General features: G+C 37.9%; 1 protein-coding gene across 5 annotated transcripts in view; it reads right to left on the bottom strand.

The window, feature by feature from the left end:
- The window catches only part of TMEM63A (transmembrane protein 63A), a 30760-nt gene extending 15456 nt beyond the window's left edge, over window positions 1-15304 (bottom strand). The window contains exons 1-12 of one of the 5 annotated variants that reach the window (XM_030448018.1): window positions 15176-15304; window positions 12942-13139; window positions 11501-11580; window positions 9783-9846; window positions 8358-8395; window positions 6676-6818; window positions 4091-4142; window positions 2852-2960; window positions 2397-2467; window positions 1825-1905; window positions 1125-1248; window positions 630-763 (exon numbers count right to left, since the gene is read on the bottom strand). In XM_030448018.1, the coding sequence (XP_030303878.1) occupies window positions 630-763; window positions 1125-1248; window positions 1825-1905; window positions 2397-2467; window positions 2852-2960; window positions 4091-4142; window positions 6676-6818; window positions 8358-8395; window positions 9783-9846; window positions 11501-11580; window positions 12942-13127 (1082 nt within the window). In that variant the 5' untranslated portion in view covers window positions 13128-13139; window positions 15176-15304. Of the gene's footprint in view, window positions 1-629; window positions 764-1124; window positions 1249-1824; window positions 1906-2396; window positions 2468-2851; window positions 2961-4090; window positions 4143-6675; window positions 6819-8357; window positions 8396-9782; window positions 9847-11500; window positions 11581-12941; window positions 13140-14453; window positions 14521-14608; window positions 14679-15175 lie in introns of those variants that run through there. The other 4 variants (XM_008501133.2, XM_030448017.1, XM_030448016.1 and 1 more) reach the window with 4 other exon arrangements.
- Window positions 15305-18637: the final 3333 nt, after the last annotated feature.

Below are 18637 nucleotides of genomic sequence, written 5' to 3'. Positions count from 1 at the left end.
ATATATTCCATTGCCCCTTACTGACCTGGGGTTAGTAAGAGATGCTCAAAAAGTGCCAGGGGAAAATGAGAGGCTACATTAATTTTCCCTACAAATGACTGAGTAAGAAGTGCTGAAAAACTTATGTTGAGCCTACTCAATACATAATATACTATAATAACAGGTATGAGATACACATAATGTATATCTATCACCTATGGCCCAGTCAGTCACTGACTCAACTTTGCTGAGATGACTTGTCCAATGTAATCTGCATTCACTGTGATAGTTTGGTAAGTGGACAATTTGCACAGTAGAAAATTGAGAAATTAGGAACTCGCATTTAAAAGCAAATTAGTCTGGCCCACCATTAACTTACACTGATAGAGTGGGTCCCACATGAAGAAAAAGGCTCCTTATCCCAGTAAATGTCTAGAGCCATTTAGTCCCTCACATATTTTCTTTGCTCAAAGCACAGGGGCTAAATGCACACTTAGAGGAAAACTTACCAGAAAGCAAAGCCAACCAAATCCACAGCATGGTGAAGAAAAGAAAGAAGAATCAACATAAACATAAGAGCCACACAAACAAAAAATTAGTTGTACTATTATAGTTAAGAGAGAACAAACAAAACAGCAGACAAAACTTACTAGGTTGCCATGGATTTCTCTTGAAATGTTACGAAAGCCATTCCCAGTGGGTTATTATGAACAGCTTGCTCCTCTTTTGAATATTCTTCCATCAGTTCATTTCTAACCTTGGTATAATAATCTACAGCATCTTCCTGTCAGGAAATTGATGACTGTTACATCCAAGTACTCGATGGCTAATATCATCATTTAAATGCAGCTTACACCAACTATAGTCTCTCTTCCTCATACTACTTCCACAAATTACAAGTCATATCACAATGCAAATACAAACAAATATTGTTTTGCTTGTACTTTAAGTTTTGCACTAATAATTACTTTTCTAAAGTTTTGAGGAATTCCTTTTCTGTACAGTACACCAACATGAAAGACAAGATACTTGCAACTAAATGGACATAGAATTTTCTAAAGTTCAACAAGATGTCACATATGAACTGTTCTCTACTTTTCTAACAATTTAGCTAGCCATAACTACAAATGGACATGAGGTTTTACCTTTTCACATCCTCTCATTTCACAACAGCAGAACTGACCACATGGCTTAGGGTTGACTTGAACCCGCTTGCCATACTTCTGATGCAGGTGCTCATAGTAAGTTAGGCTTTTTTCTGCCTGTTTTCTGGATGAAAAAATACAGCCATAACATTTTGCAAGAAAATAGTATCAACATCAAACTTAAGAAGAATATAATCCCCAAGAGAAAAGATTACATCAAGGATGGATAACAAATTATTCAGTCACCAAAGATATTAAGATATCTGATTTTGGCTACTTAGTATAATTTATTTTCATGTCTGTAATAACATTATACAGCCTACACTTGTAGTAAAGAAAAAACACACAGCCCAGAAGACAACATTTTTCTCCTGTGACCAGCACCTCCAGCCAAAGAAACAGGGCCCCACCGTCTTACAATAATTAAATACATATATACATACACAATCAACTAGTGAAAGCTATATTATACAACACAAAATGTATAGCACATACAAGAAACAGATTGAACCTCACAACTCACCCTAAAACACAGCTGAATCTATCTGAATTCCAGACCAGAACTTTAAATTTATTTATTTGTTTATTTAAATTTATTTTCTGTGTGTGCTAGCTTAGTATTACTGATATAAGTTGATTAACTGTTGGCAAAACATTCAACAAATTATGTTAAACTTGCATAGATTACAAAAACAAGTACCTTTTTTTTGAGAGATAAATAAGCTTGGCTACATCATAGCATAGCTGGACCTCCAGTACAGTGCAGGTGGGGTAGGCAGAACTGAAAAGGATGCGGTACACAAAAATAAACAGAGAATACAGCATGCAAAAATAACAGAGAATACAGTTAGGAAACTGTTTCAGAGAGTATCACTGATGTCTTTCATCTCAATTGCTCATTTAATTTCTGAATGAGGTATCACAGAGTGGAGACATACCAAGAAGCAGTTACTGAAAGCTACTTTGATACAAGATAAGCAGCATTATTCCCAATTAAAATCCAGGTGAGGAATGGAAAGTGGGGATACACAGCCCCACTTTCTTTGATTCTAATTTTACAATTAGCTAATGAACTTTATTGAAATACAGGCTTTTCTCAACTCTGTCTAAGGTATAAGATATGCTTATAAGATATGCTTTTAGAAGACAGACACCACAAAATGAATCATAAACAGAGCAGAAATCAAAAAACATTCCTGATAGGGCAGGCAAAACTTTTAGGACAATTTTAAATCTCATGTTCCTAAGATACTACTCAAAGATAGAACTTGCCTGAAATGGCCTTGTATTGTCTCTTCTTTTGCATTTTTTGGAAGACCACTTACAAACAATGTGCATTTAACCTGCAAGAGAAAATGCAACTCCAGTTTTGAGAAACCATATCACAAGAGAAAATAAGAATACAAAGAAGGCAGTGATGCAGCACAAGAAGCTGTGTTGTAGAGGGGGAAAAAAGTAAGAAGAATTTATTTTGATGGGAGCTGCATCTAGTTAAAGATAGCACCACGTTCACATTCTACGTTGGTAACAGATTACACCACAATATCATAAAACCCCTCCCCAATTCTTGTCTGGATACATTTTTGCAATTCACTCAGTGGAGCTTTGCTTTCTGTGAATTCCTCCACACTTATGACACCCTAGAAAGAAGGAGGCATCTTAGCAATTTGCTTTTTTAGCATTAACCTCCTGCACACATGCTCTTTTTTCACCCCAAAGGATCTTACCAAGTTTTCTTCTTTATATGTCACATACTTCATGTGATGTCTCATGAAGACAACAGTCAGAATCAGGTAAAAAACAGCAAAAACTGTGTGCAGCCAAAGAAGATTATTACTGTTGGACAAAATGTTATGAATGTGAGAAACATGAAGTACTAATTTTCCAACTGATACAAAGAACTATAAAAATGGTAAGCAAATCAGAACCTCTAATTGAAAATAAAACAAGAAAAAAGGTAGCTACTGACAGTCAGCCATGTCTATGCAGATGCCTTGGAGAGCCATTAGTGTTACTTGCTCATCATAAAATTCTATGGTTAACAGACCTACAAAGAAAACACATATCCCACAACACATACATTTTTAGCCAGCAATTGGCTTGAGCCTTCTCATTCAGATGACCAATCTGAATTTGTCATCCATTTGCCAAAATGCTTTTTATTGGCTCTACTGGTTTCTGTACTGAGTGCATAACTGAACTCTACTTGGACACAGCCGAAAACAAGGAGTTAATTAACTGCTTTTCTAATAGCCCCTTTCTCAAAGCTTACAGAAGTTTGTTCTCTGAAGTTTTGTTTTGTGAAGAGCTTTAATAATCACAACTAACCTAAAATAACCTATTTTATAGATTTTTTTAAAAATTTTAAAATTCTCACTTGTTACTAGGATTCATGTGGGTAAAAAAACCAAAGTGCATTGTCAGAAACTCTATTGGACATGATAGCATGGACAGACGTGGACTGATAAGTAATAAAACAAAAATTTTACATCTTTGTAGCTCTACTATTTACAGACAGTTTCAAAAACACAGAAGTAATTTTAACTGTGATAATGGATGGGAGAGATTCGCATGCTCATAGATATAATGGAAGAGAATTTAAATCATCCAAGCTACACATTCTAGTAAAGCTGTCAGCTTTCCAAGTTTCATTCTGAAGTATTGCTTCTTTTAATGTGGAAATTTCTGAAAATAATATCACTAGATATGTAGTCATTAGCCAAGACAAACATTCTGTATAAGAAGTAAGAGATTAGAATAGAAACCCAGTCTACAGATTTCTTAGCAGCATTCTAACTGCATAGCCTGAAGCAGAATGTATCTCAGGTTCAGCTAATGAATAAATACTTAAGGATGAATACTTAATTCCTACCCCATGAGCCACGCTGAAAGTACCAATTCATGCATTTAGATACTATGGCAGGAAACTGACATAAGCATAAAAGTACTCTGCAAGTTTTACTCACCCAATTTGTAAGTTTACTATAGTTGTTCTTCCAAAACTATAGGGATCTTTATCTAAACAGAACAAAACCAAGTAGCATAATTAACAGTGGCAATATTCACATGCAAACTATCAGAAAGTCAGCTTTTATTATATTTTTTTAATGTTGATATACTTTTTAAATTATGAGCATCCTCATTGTTACAAATATTTAGAAACATAACATCATACTGAATTTTAAAGTTGAAAAAGAACTCAAAGAAAACCAGGATTATACTACATTCAACACAACATGAGAAATAATAGATTAATTTAAAAACTTGAATACTAGATCTTTGCAGCACTTCCTTTTCTCCCTCTAATCTCCCTTTACATCCATTAATGATGTTGTTTAGGGATTTGAACATACTTTCACATTTTTCTTCTATCCTCACCAATTTATCTATTTTTTTTTTCCTCTTTTTAAAATTGCATTAATTCAGTGTTGACAAAACAGTACTGGTAAGCTCACTGAGATAAAAAATGAGAGACTTGCTATGACATTGCTTCTCTAGACTGTCAAGATCTAATTTTTTAAGATTTTTAATCTAAACAATAATGCAAGTAACTGAAAATTGACACATTCACAAAGAAAAAAGAGCTTGGTATCTGGAAACCCAAACAATCTTCTAGCATAAACAGTTGAATCACACTGCAAGTTAAGTCAACGCAACAGGAAGAACTACAAATGTGCAAGATTAGTGTATGGTGGAAGCGGAGGAAGAAGGAGAGAGACACTAAAACTTCACATTTATTTTTCAACTGTATTTCCTAGCATCACAAAAAATAATGCAGGAAAACAAAGGTTTCTTGCTCTCTCCTTCTTGCTTTAAACAGCCAGGCAGCCACAGTCTGCCATTTGAATTAACAAAGAGCATCTATCAATATGCAAGATACAACAACTTTTATCACACTGTAGTTAGAGGACAGTGCACACAAGTTGATGCATATTACAAAAACTATTTTGCTACAAATATACAAGCAGTAACGAGACCCGAAGATGAATCTACATTCTACAAGTTCTTTAAAGGAACTGGAATCACTCTCATTACGAAAGAGGCAAAAACAGCAACTAGGGCAATGAACCCATTAGTTGTGTTCATTTGATTCTGTAAAATCAAGGATGCTGTCTGAGAATGCAGAGGGAAAGCAAGGAAAGAGAAGTGACTGTGAAGTAATAAAGCATATTTTGAGAGAGGTAAAAAAGAAAGAAATGCAAAGACCAGTAATGGTCCTTAAGAAAGCAAATATTTAATATAAACGGAAAATTGCTTAGAAACTTCTCATAAAAGCAAAGTCAGAGATGGCAGTTACACAAAGAAACAATACTAAAGGTGTAGGTACAACATATCCCATTGAAGATGAGGGCTAAATAACAACGATCTCTAAAACATAGGCAGGAGTAAACAGAAGACAAAAACTACGCCACGTTATTAAGGAAAATAGAAAAGAATAAATTATAGGGACAAAGATGAGGAAGGTAAGTACACAAAATAAGATGCAACTGCTGTGCTATAAGAACAACAACAACAAGAACAAAAACCCCCAAACAAACAACAGAGAGTTCTGGGAAAACCAATTACTGCTTTTTTTGCATCACTGTTCAAGATGATCAAAAGTGAACAACTTTTAAACATAATCTTGACTAGACTGATACAAAGCCAGGCATAAAACGGGCTTGTAAGTGCTCAGTATCCTATTTAAACATAGGATTTAAAAGAGTTCTGTCCACCAGCCTTCTCATTAGCAAACTGAACTGCAGACTAGGGGACGCACTTAGTGTATGTGTTGCATGTGAGTTAATAATGGAAAGAGGTAGCTATCACGCTGCCAGACATGATCAGGACCAGACTGCAAAAAGATGAAATAATTCTTTGTCTAGTCAACTCTGACAAAGTCTGAGTGAGAAGATTTGCCCAGTTTTGGGCCACAAGCCAGTTTTGAGACAGAAGGGAATAATGGGAGAGTCTAGCTAGATTTAAAAAAAAACCTGAAAGGATGGCTTGAATTTATGATCAGCCAAATGGAAAACATTTCTCACTAATCACTGAATTAGCTGGTTTGGTTTATCAAAAAGAAGAAAAAGCACAGATGAATGACAGTCCTCAAGCAGCTAAAAGGATATTGCAAGGGTGAAAGAATAAACTGTTCTACCCAGTGATCTTAAATTGCAGCAAAAGAGATTCAGACCAGGAACCAGTAAGAGATTTCTCAATTCTGAAGACAGTTTTCCTATGGCAATCAACACTAATAAAAATCATACTGAGTGCCTAGGTAAAGACCAATTAAGAAGGCATGGGTCACATTAATCCTGCCTTAAGATTTCTAGGTCTAGCCATCTATGGCATGTGATCTGCCATATTGTTTCTGACAACAGCTATGCCAGACACTTAAACTACCCTCTACTTCCCTACAAATTTCACACAAAATGGCACACACATCAACAGCAGAAGCAGTAAACTTTGTAAGCCTTACAAAGTTTACCAAAACTAAAAAAAACAAATACTACAAGCTTTTGCAGAGATATAAACCATAAAATTCTTCTCTTGACTACAAAAAAGTTCTTACCAAGTAGATCACCAGATAGGTTCACAGGCAATATGATACACACAGACAAAATGCTGATAGCAATCAACAAACAGATGATGTGACGCTGGAAGGCAAGGTAATGTATTGCATCTTCACCACATCTCTCATGAATCTCATCATCACTGTGTCAGAGAGACAAAAGTACACAGTCAGTCTACTTAATAACCTTGTGGGTTAGGAAAGTGACTTTTGAACACACACTCATTTCTCAGCCCACCCAGTGACATCTCCATCAATGCCCATCCATTTTTAATATGATTATGTTCTTTTATGCATAAATTTAAGTTCCAAAAGTGTATTTTATTCTTCTGCAGTCTCAACATACAAAAATTAACATGAGGGAATTTAAGATGGAAACAATTAATCTGTAAAGCAAATATAAATCCAAGTTCTTTTTTATCAGCCTAAAAAAGGACAAAGTCATCTGCTGTAACCTCCTGCTATATAGCAGTCAGAAGGGTGAGGCTCACCTCACTCTAAAACTTCATACTTCATTCATCTCCATAAGGGCTCTCCAAGAGGAAAATAACAACAGAATAGCCTTACTCTTATGACACCCAAATAATAAGCATTGAAATTAACTCTCATCATCTATCCATTATCAGCAGGACAGATCATTAAAACAGGACTTTTTGCATGTCACCGTTTGAACAGGAGGAACTAAAGCAGGGCTTTTCAGAGGCGGAACACAAAGCTAGGGCCCAATTCCCTCCCATTTCCTGCCCATACTCTAAGAGGTCAGGAATGCCATCAGTTCCTGTTTTCATTCTGCTTGCTGCTTTCTGCCTTGCTGTTCCCCTGAGCTTCTTTACCACCACCTCACTGCGTGCTCCTGAGTGCCCGTATATATGTTTTTTGTAGATATTTGTATTCTTTGTTACTTTATCCCTTATGTTATTACCTTTCCCCTATGTTAGTAAATCTGTACCCAACTGTTTTCAGTTTCCAACTTAAAGTGTCTGTCCTGTCTTTATTCCCCTTTTATCTTCCCTTTGTGTGTGTGTGGGGGGAATAGAGAGGAATTTTGTCCTTAGGCTTGTGGTCCGCCCAAACTGCTAAACCATGACATTGGAAAGAAAGGAACTGCACTAGCAAAAAACAAGGAAGACAGGGTCAATCTCCATCCCTTTTTTATTTCAATATACCCAGTGTAGAATCTGATTTTAAAAAAACATTATTTACTAAGCTCCAAGAGACAGAAAGAACAAACATCTCATGTCTAATGATCAGTTTCTGGGGAACACAGGGATGGGCTTTTCCTATTTAGTCAGGTCCAGCCCCAACTAAACCACCAGTTCTGCACATAAATCCCTGCAGGGAAACCCTGTTCCAAACAGGGGAACACCCACACAGTACTCTTTGAAGAGTAAAAGCCTAGGACCTAGTTAGTAGCCCAGAATCCATACAAATGCCATAGATTCACTTAGGTTCACACACTGTTCTGAGGCAACAAAGTCCCCTGGACACCAGCAGAAGGACAACTGTATCCTGAAATACTATTCCCAGAAGCTGAACTTGTTTTCATATTCTTTTTCCACTCCACAAGATGCATCTTTAGCACTGTTTGTATTAAATTCTATTTAAGGAAAAAAAATTGAATGTAAATCCCTTTTAATTAAAAAAGAGCAAAGCAAACCATTATTTCTGTTTCACAAACTTACTGCATCCGAAAAGCAGCTGTCACCCAAGAGCAAAACCCCTATAAATAAAGAACAGAGGTTTTAGGAGCCAACAGATAAATAACTGAAGTCTCTAATCTTTACAATAAAGATTACAATATTTCTTTAAGCCAATCTCTTAGCTATAAAGTCAGCAGATCTTTACTTTGAAGTAGTTTAGAAACATACAGAAAACACCTCATATTTTACATACTGTTTACAAGGTACTTCATATGTCTGTCTTCAGAGGTGTCTTAAGGGGGGGGTGTTTATTATTATTTGCATGTTTGTTGCTTGGCCTTATTAAATTTATACAACTGTGTCCAGATCTCGTCTCCAATGAACAGAAGACAAGATGGAGGCTTCTAGGGAATTATTTTAAAAATTGTTTTAGCGCAGAAAAGGTGATTATTTTTTCTAAATCCACTTCCAATTTGAAGGATAAGTTCTGTGAAAGCCCATACAAATTAATCAATTAAACAATAGTTAGAAGCAATGATGTGATTAGGTTAACAGAAAAGCTTCTACTGTTTTACAAATCCTATAAAAATGTACAGCAGAGACCATAATGTTTCAGTATGGCTCAAAAAAAGTTGTCTACCTAGAGGCCTCTTCTTTTAACTGAACAGTATCAAGCTAAAGAGACATGCTTTTATTCAACAGTTGCTTTAGGATTTTAAAAAAGATTAAGAAAACAACAGAAACAGCTGAGCAATCAGGATCAAACACCAGTATGCTTTTTGATGCTTAAACAATTATTTAGCTGGAAGGCTAGATATTAAGTTTATATATATAAAAATGTTAAAATGGTGGCTGCGACCACTGGACAACTCTCAGGTGGTTCATTTATTTAAGCCGCAACATAAACTGATCTAGATGTGTGAATTCAAAGACTACAGAGAGACCATATATGGAACCAATTAGAAGTCTGGCCAGAAAATTATCTTCTGCTCTGAACCAATTTCAATATTAAGAGTACATGGCATTATCACTAGCCTCATATTTGCATCCAATTTTTTTATGTTTGCAAGGAAGACAATGTACTATAAAGACCAAGTGTAATTTGCAACATGAACACTGTAATGTAACTTTTTGAACTGTCATTGACACACAAATTGCTTAGTAGTAATTTCTTTCCTGCCTCCTCTTTGAAACTCTTAACATATACCCTCCTAATTAAACAACAGAAAAAGCCACTTAAAAACAACAAAACAAAATAGTGGTTTGTGATATGGCAATACTTTGTCAGGACACTGAAGGAAATCATGTATGGCTCTATAAAAACACAATGCATTACTAATTTTTGCACATAGATGGTCTTCCAGCTTAATGACTGCTTCATTGGACCACTTGGAATGGCACATTACAAACAACTGAATAGTTTACACTAAAAACAGAAAACCCACACCAGAACTCTGGAATACTTACCCTATCATACTCAAGATCTTCAGGTACTGATGAAGATGTTGACAACCGGCTGTATCTTGATTCGCTAAAATACATTAAACAGTACTGTTAAGTAACTTCAATAACAGATGCTGGAATTTCACAGAATTTTCATCTTCAATTTTGAACTAAGGGAAGCAGTAGAAACACATGAAAGCCGTGCTTTTCATTTTGTAGCATATGCTTAATTACTGTAACTTTTGATGTGTTTTATGTTGAAAAGGAAGAGTAGGTGAGCTCCTGAATGAGAGTGCTTAACTGAGTTAGAAAGAAAATTGTTTTACTAGGGTATTAAACCACAGTAACAATAAGATAATACAACACTGATTTGGAGGCCTAGCAAGGATCAGATTTGTAAGGTAGCTTCCTGTTCAGATATTCCTCATAACACGGCATCACCTTTTTTCCACCTCACTTCCTTCATCTTACAGCCACTATTCAGAATTTCTCTGCACAATCTGGGGATTACCCTTACCTGCAGAGCCACCTTCTCACACATATGCAGTCCTGTAACAAATCTAGAACCAGAGACTCTCTAGCCCTCAAATACAGCAAAGTGCCTGTTTTAAGTGTGTTGCTAAAAAGAAATGTTGCAATGGTGATGCGCTCATAATTACATGTTAAAATGGAGTACATTTATAGGTGTATCTATGATAATTTTTACCTAGCTGTCTCTGGTCACAGTCCAGGAGGGACACTAACATAGGCTCCTTAGTGTCTGACTGCTAAAGGACTTGCTTGTCACATGCAGGCCACCACAGCCCACACAGAAGTCTAAATTAGAGAGAGCATTGTCATTCTAGCTGCCCCAGCTATCTGCCTCACTCAGTTGTTGTCCATTTTTCTTTCTACCATCCACTTTTCACAATTTTACATGGATAACCCTTAAAAACAAACTTTGAGTCCTTTTCTGTTGCTTAGTTGTGAATTTACTACAACTTAGTTACATCCCTAATATCAGGAAGAGGCTCACTGCTAAAGATTACCCACTTCATAACTAGACAAATAGTGTTCAAACAGCCCAACACATCTTCCTGTAGAAATAACATTAAAAAACAAAACCAAAAAAACCCCAAAAGCTCATTTGCAATATTACTGAAAATCAGTGAAGAGTTTAAAAAAACTGCAATGATTTTATTTATAAACCCTTCAGAAATACTATGGCTTAGGCTGCAAAGAAAGTTTTGGGAAGACAGTGGGCCTGATAAACAAAATTATAATATCCTTCTATCACAGAAAATCAATTTGTAGGTATGTGATATGTGAGCAGACAAGGAGCATACATTCTTCCCTCCACTTCCTTAACCCAGAACTGTAACAAAATTCTTGACAGTGGCAAATGACAATTTTATTACTGAAACCTGTAAGTGGGACACATTTCACACAAAGTTGACATTTTTAATAAATAAGGTCACAGATCTAATTGATACAAACAGACTTAGTTTAAGCTCTATTTATTGTACCTACTTTGACATCCCCTAAATCACAGAATGGTTAGGATTGGAAGGGACTTTAAAGATCATCTAATTCCAACACCCTTGCATGGGCAGGGACACCTTCCACTAGACCAGGTTGCTCAAGGCCCAATCCAACCTGGCCTTGAACACTTCCAGGGAAGGGGCAGCCACAAATTCCTTGGGCAACCCATTCCACTGTCTAAATATTCTCAACAAATCAGTCTTACTGTGTATCTTTTTTACCTTTCAACTTCTGATACCAGAGCAACACGACCGTAGTCCCAGAATCTCTTTCTTATAATGGAAAACAGTAATATCAATATCTAGAAAATAAAAATATTTGATTATTTATCTTTGAATATTTATTTTTCCACTTCATGATAATTATTCCTAATAGCACAGGAACTGTCAAAAAATGCTGTTCTAGCTCCTAATGGCCATGCTACTAACCTGTTTGAGATCACAGGACTAGAACATCTGCCTCCCTGTTCCAGCTTACAAGGGGATAGAGCTGCATCCAAAAATACTTCTGAATTCTTAAGTGTATGAAGGTTTGTGACAGGAAAACTAGCAAGCAGTACTTCAGTGGAAGTGAAAACTTTCATAAACATGCCTTTACTATTATTCATTACTTAATGAGCAGGACCGTGATGGAAGACTTGAAATATTTTTTTTGTTTTAAACAGTAATGTAAACAGGCTGTACCGGGCTCAACCATATTCTCAAAGACAAGAATTATTTATATCCTCATTAAAACTCATAAAACTCCTATTTGATCTCTGCAATATATTTTTTATCCCCCCCCCTTTCCACTTTTTGAAAGAGGATACAAACACAAGAAAAAAACCCAAACCACTGTGTAATTCATAGATATAATTCTTTAATAAATAAGTTAGTCTGTATGAAGCAATGAATTAGAAGAAACAAGGCTCATTTTTCTAGGCTTTTGTAGCATACACCCTCACCTCCTAGCCCCTCCCCTACATCCTATACCTGTTTGGCTACAAAATGGCGTTAGTGATGTAAATTACTTCCTATTATGCAAATACTGACTGCCCAGCCAAGACATGTAATACCTGTTAAGTTTACACCACTAATTTCTACATTTCACTAAATTCTACATTTTCACATGAATAAAATCTTCTGATAATAGCCTTCCTTCCAGCAGGGCATATCAACTTAGATTTTCCTCCTTCATCTGGCCATTAAACTCCATACAAGCAGGAAAATTCTCCAGACTCTTTTAAAAATACCTGTTTCCATATTGTATTTCCTTTTGAAAAAACAATCATGTTAGTGATGGTCTTCTCTTCCTGAAAAGTTACCAAGTACTTAAATCCAGAGTACGGAAAAAAAACATTCTTGCAGTTAAAGTAAAACATGGAAATGTGAGCTACCACTGCAAAGCCAACCATAAATTCACATACAAGCCCTATGATATTGCACTCTTTCTACACCAAACATACTCTGTCACTCAACAGAGTGCACACTGTCACTCTACATGTATGCAAACCTTTATCATTACTTAAAGTATCCTGATGCTCCCAGGATGTCCTTCGCACTTTTCTGATCCTGAAGATTCTCAGAAAAAAATCTCTACCTGATAAATAAGAGAATTCTGAACAATCTAACTTTTGAGAAGGCCACATTGATTTTCAAAACAAGCAATAGAAACTGGGCTTACAAAAAAGAAGGCTACATCAAGCAGGAGGACAGTTGGGATTCCACCAAAAGTTATTCCTTGGAGCACCGTACTGCCCCGGGCAGTGCTGTAGCAGTATGTATCATTTGTTGAGTTGAAAGGTACGCTTATATTCCAGAAGTAGACTAGATGAGAATGTCCAAAACCCAGAAAAAAGAAAGGGTTCATTTTTTCTTTCCCCTAAAAGAAAAAAAGAAAAAGAAAAAAGTGAAACTACCATGTGAAAAGCCTGTGTTGCATTTGTGAGATGTACTAAAAGTACAAAAAGTACAGGAAAATTCAACCAGAAAGCTACTTCACTTCGTAAGCAAAGTTATATTTTACAGTTGTCCTGTGTAAAACACGTGGCAATAACAAGCAGGCTCATTTCATAATGCCCAAGAAAAAGTTCCAGACATCTAACCAATCATGTCTTCTACAGACACCTGAGGAAGACTACAGAAGACCCTCACAAAACAAACTTCGCTGCCTCACAACCAGTAACATTAAAGTGCTTACTCCAGCCTGAATTCTGATTCTAGGAGTAACACAGGGTATTAGGTATTCCAGCACGAGCAGTTTGAAGATTTTGCTCCAAGCTGATAGGAGTGTCTGAAAGTACCAGCTTGTGAATTTTAATTCAAATGTCAAGACTTGGAGATTATTAAAAAAATTGCCACTAATTTCACAGAAAAGAACCGTGTTCCTCTCTGTTCTTGGAATATCATGTGATTTTCCCTTTTCAATAGGAAAACTCAACTGAAAGAACAGGACAGTAATTACAGTGTATCGTGAACAAGCAAGAATAAAGAGTATTTGTAATTTTCTAAGGGAACAGCCATCTACCTCATTTTAGTCAACTGACCTGCTCAGATAATGCAGTAACATACAAGAATGCACAAGATTTGGCTATTGGTATAAAGGTCTTTTTGTCAATGCAGGCAATTTCTCACTTATTTTGGGGCTTTTAACTTCAAACATTTACTCTCTTGGACCTTATTAACTTGATGGTTCCCATATCCTTGAGACAAAAGCATACTTCATGTAAAACACACTTCTGACTTATAAACTAATAAAGAAAGCGTATCCCAAAACCCTCTATCCTTTGAAAACAAATACTGTAGATCCTCAACACAGGTCCAGGGACACTACTTTTGGGACATCGTGCCTCTGTAATAAGAATGCACGTGTCTCTGATGACAGCACTATTCTGGATGCTGAAACAAAACAAAACCAAAGCAAAGCACATGAGTAACTACAAGCTCTCCTTTTAAGCGGAAGAAAAACAGTATGGAGAAAACTCTTAATAAAACAGCATTTACTAAAAGTTGGACCGTGTGACATGGTGGGGAAGACATTTTTTCCCAACTGACACAATTCATCTCAGGGGAAAAAAAAACCCAAACAAGAACAAAAAGAAAACACCCAACACCACACAAAATTTGTGCCATGACTGTACCATGACTGTACCCTTGCTTTCTATGAACTGAAATTTAGTAATAGCAGAGAACGTACTTCTAAGCATACTTTGGAAACCCGCACCACAACGGCTGCAGAGGCATCTTGATAAATTTTAAGTAACACCATGACCTTATCAGAGACAGCTTCCAGTTCCTGAAAGCGATCATTATCCAACACAACCGTCATGGAGAAAAAGGAAAGGGTCAGACCTCCCAGGGGCGGATCTGCGCTGCAGCAACGAGCGGCACGTCGCGACCTTTACAATGATGCCGAGCCCGAGTACGGGCTCTGAAGCAGAGAAATCGGTCCCCTCGTTTTGACTGGGCCCCAGATGGTGTCCCAGGCACCAGGAGAGGCGTGAAATCCGGTCAGTACACCAGGAAGAGGCAGTGCAGTGAGCTAAACGCTGGAATGTGCGCGGGGATCAGCCCCTGCACCGCAGCGCCCCTTCGAAGGGCTCTCCCGGCCGACCGCTCCCTTCCCCGAGCCCGCCATGGCTGCGATCTCACTGCGGCCGCTGACGGGAGAGCAGGAGGGAAGACCAGAGGGAACGGCCTCTAGAGGGCTGGGTGAAAGGGAGCGGCAGGCGACCACCGCTGCTTACCCGGCGGCCAGCACTGCTCACCCGGCGGCACAGCCCGCGCCCTGGCGGCCGCTCCTCAGGGCTCCCCGCGGCCAGACCTGCCTAGCGGCCGCCTCAAACAACCCTGTCCCCTTCCCAGACGGCGCCGCCGACCAGGGCTGCCGCCACGTACGCCGCTCCTGCCCTTTCTTACCTGCACCGAAGCGGCCGCAGCCTCCGCCGTCCCCTCGTCCCCTCGCCCCCTCACCACAAGGGGCGCAACCAAAGCACCCTTCCAGCCCCGAAGTTACGAGGAGAGCAACAAGTCCCGGGAAGCTGCGCATGCGTCGCCGCACTTCCTGCTCCTAGGGGCAGGAGAGGCTTGAGGGCTCCTCTGTCTCTTTTCGGGGGGATGAGGCTGTCCCCCTTGCCCCTCTGGCCGCCTTTCTCTCAGGGGAAAGAGAGCCCGCAGTAAAATCACTAGAGGAAAAGTTGCTGTATTTCTTCTTGCACTGATGTTCCTTCTCTTCTGCCTCCAGTGGTGGTTGGGCAACGCAGCTGCCAATTTCCTGAACACTTCGTGATATATGTTACAATGTTCGTGTGTACTACTGAGATCTTGTTCTAAGGAAACCCTTTTGTGCCTCCGTGACTCACATTAGCCGTTTACCTCCTAAAAAATATGATACAAAAAAAGCTTCAAAGGGCAGAAAAGGAAGGGCAGTGTTGAGATTTCAAGAAAAATTTAACAATTTCCAAACCGATGAAGTGGGCGGGCATGCAGATACAAGTGGAGCAGACCATATGCTAAGATAAGTAACTGAAATAAGTAATGGTAGTAGTGCAAATGTTCCATAAAATGTTCAAAGCCCCTTGTCTCCACTCACCTATAAAGAGAGAAATCGAATTCAAAACTTGGAAACGAAAAAGTGAGACCTGGGGAGCTTACCTTAATGCGTTGATGAGACTAATTCTCAGCCATCTTGCAGGGTTGTTCTGTCCTTTACAGGGATTAATGGCTTCCAGGCAACGTGTTGGCTAGAAAGCTGGTACAGCAAGGCCCTGCCATCCATCTCTGCCCTACCCTTTATTTTAGTGTTCTCTCTACATTCATTTGATACCCAGCATTGCCAGCCACCATCCTCCTCCTGTGTCTTCATCCTTTGTTGCTGATTGATGTGATTCACCTCAATGGGCAGCACACATCTGAGGAAGAAGTAGGTTATAATAACAATTAAAATACAGCAGTTCAGAGGGAGTCAGGGAGACGACTTTCTTTCAAAGATTTGCACTCTACCTCCACTCTCATTGCCAAAGCATCAGGGATGTTTCAGAACAGTGACCCACTCAAAATCATCTGGGCACTGCAAGGTTAAATCTGATGTTAACACTAATCAAAATCTCAATCACCCGTTACCTTTATTTTTCAAAGTTGCCAAGAATTCAGCATCTCCTCTGGTTAACAGTCCTGCTCCTGCCTCTCCATCTTCAAGTCCTTATTTCCCTGTATATTCAAACTATGTGTATTACTTAAGGCCCTGCATTGGTACCTTCTGTCCTGCTCCCTGCCACTTTATTAAGCCAAAATCTCTTTGCACTGTCAAATCCATCATCTGGGTGTGCATGTGCTATGTGCCTTTCCCCACTCCATGCCACAAAAAGGGAAAGGTCACAGAATCATCACTGTTGGAAAAGACCTCTAAGATCACCGTCAAAGTTCCAGTCATCTACATTAAATGAGAGACATTTCAAAATAGAATTTAATCATTTATCTAGCAGCTGCATTGTACAAAATTGGTGATTTTAAATTTGCCATGACAATTATTGTTGTTAGGAATTGACATAAAAGTTCTCTGCTTAGAATGGAGATGTGCAGAATCACTCCTGGAATAAAGAAATTCCACTGTTAGTGAATGATGCTAATTATTTTAGCTTTAAAATGAACTGACTTTTCTTAAAGCTATGTTGGTGGGAAAATTGTTTCACATGTGTAATAGAGTAACTATTCCATCCTTGCTCTTCTGGAATAACTGTTCCTATGGTGGACAGTTTGTTTCAAACCAGGAACTCAGAGTGTAAGATTTTTAATCACTTTCTTTGAAATTAAATTTTACTGATGCAGCTGTAACAGAGTAGACATACCACGTACCTGAAGCCTCGTGGTATGCTTGCGTCTCTTACCCATCTAGGACCAAAATCTGTTTGCCTTATTTTTTTTCAGTGATTTTCTAAACAGTTTATATTTTGATTGTTGCCTTACTTTTCAAAATTAAGAAGACCTTGTTCTGGCTTACTCTGTAGCATAAAATAGGTGATACTCAAAGAATTTGACATTGTAATCTTGACATTCTTTGTTCTGAAGACTACTGCTCAGCTAACACAATCATTTTCCCCTCTTGTACTCGCAAGAGAAATATCAAGCTTTAGTAATGTAGTTTTGCTTTGTTTTTTTCTCTCTTCCTCTGTCTAGACAGGCTCTTTAGCTAAGTGGTGTGACTTTGTTTATCTCTAATTATAACAGCAAAGTCACATTTCCCTCCTCCCTACCCCTTCTAAATAGGGTTTTGTTTACCGCTGTCTGTTCTTTTGGTGACAAAAGCCACATACTGTCATTAGTTAGCCAGCATTAAATTATGTTGCTAGAGCAGATGGAAATTCAGCCTTAGGACCTAGCAGGTCAACAGAAATGAAGTCTTCCATCTTGTATTTTTCATGCTCCATATCCACTTCAACAGCTCTTTAACACCAAGCTGAACAAGTGGCAGGGTATTTATACTTACTTGTGTAAGTAAAGATTCTGCCCTTATTTTATTAAATGGCATTATGGCTGAAGAACTCCACTGTCATTTTAGTTTGATTTATCACAGCAGGACTCGTCTTGATGGGTGAACTCCCAACAGGATGCTGGGGCAGCCAACAGCCTCTGGGTATGAGTAGAAGGTTGGTTTATCATGTGTGGCAAGTCTCGCCCTGTTTTCTCCTCTCTGAAGAAATCTATCAGCCCAGCTTGCTGTTACTTACTTATTACCTATTTTAATATATCTTAATGGTTTTAATCCAAGAATCTAGCCTGACAGCCCTTTGCTACCTTTTAATCTTTGACTTCATCTAGCAATCTGTTTGCAAGCCTCAGTATATCAAAGGACTTAGTGTGGGCATTATGGAGTCTTCCTGTGAAAGGCCTGAGCATTAATATGTGTATAATAAATCAAATAGAAAAATCAAGACAGATAGATTTAATGTAATTGTAATACAGATAAGCAAGGAGCAAGTGCTGATTTAAAATAAAAATTTACTCTTTGTTTCTGTATATACTTTTTTTTGTAGTGGCCCTTTTTATTCATGCATAATATGTTGATTTTCAGGGTAGAAATAGCTTTGCATTAAAATTGGAATGTATTTCTCTTAATTGATAGAATGTACTATTATACAAAATAGTTATATGATAGAAATAGCTACAATCTAAAATAGCAAAACTGAAAGGTTATGCAGAGATGTCCAGCAGAAAAAAAGGTTTATTACAATATATTTTGCATTTCAACTAGATTTATGATGTGGTGAATTATTGTCCCTACCTTGCACACTAAGTTTGTTGGTTTTGATTATCCTGGTTATAGCTAAAGGGGCATACCTGTAAGTGCTCTTAGGCTTCCATACTGATTCTGCAGCTATAAAC

Source organism: Calypte anna, chromosome 3 (genome assembly GCF_003957555.1).
Source record: "Calypte anna isolate BGI_N300 chromosome 3, bCalAnn1_v1.p, whole genome shotgun sequence".
NCBI lineage: Eukaryota > Metazoa > Chordata > Aves > Apodiformes > Trochilidae > Calypte > Calypte anna.
Note: the sequence above shows the minus strand (reverse complement) of the source record. Positions and strands in the feature narration are given on the sequence as shown.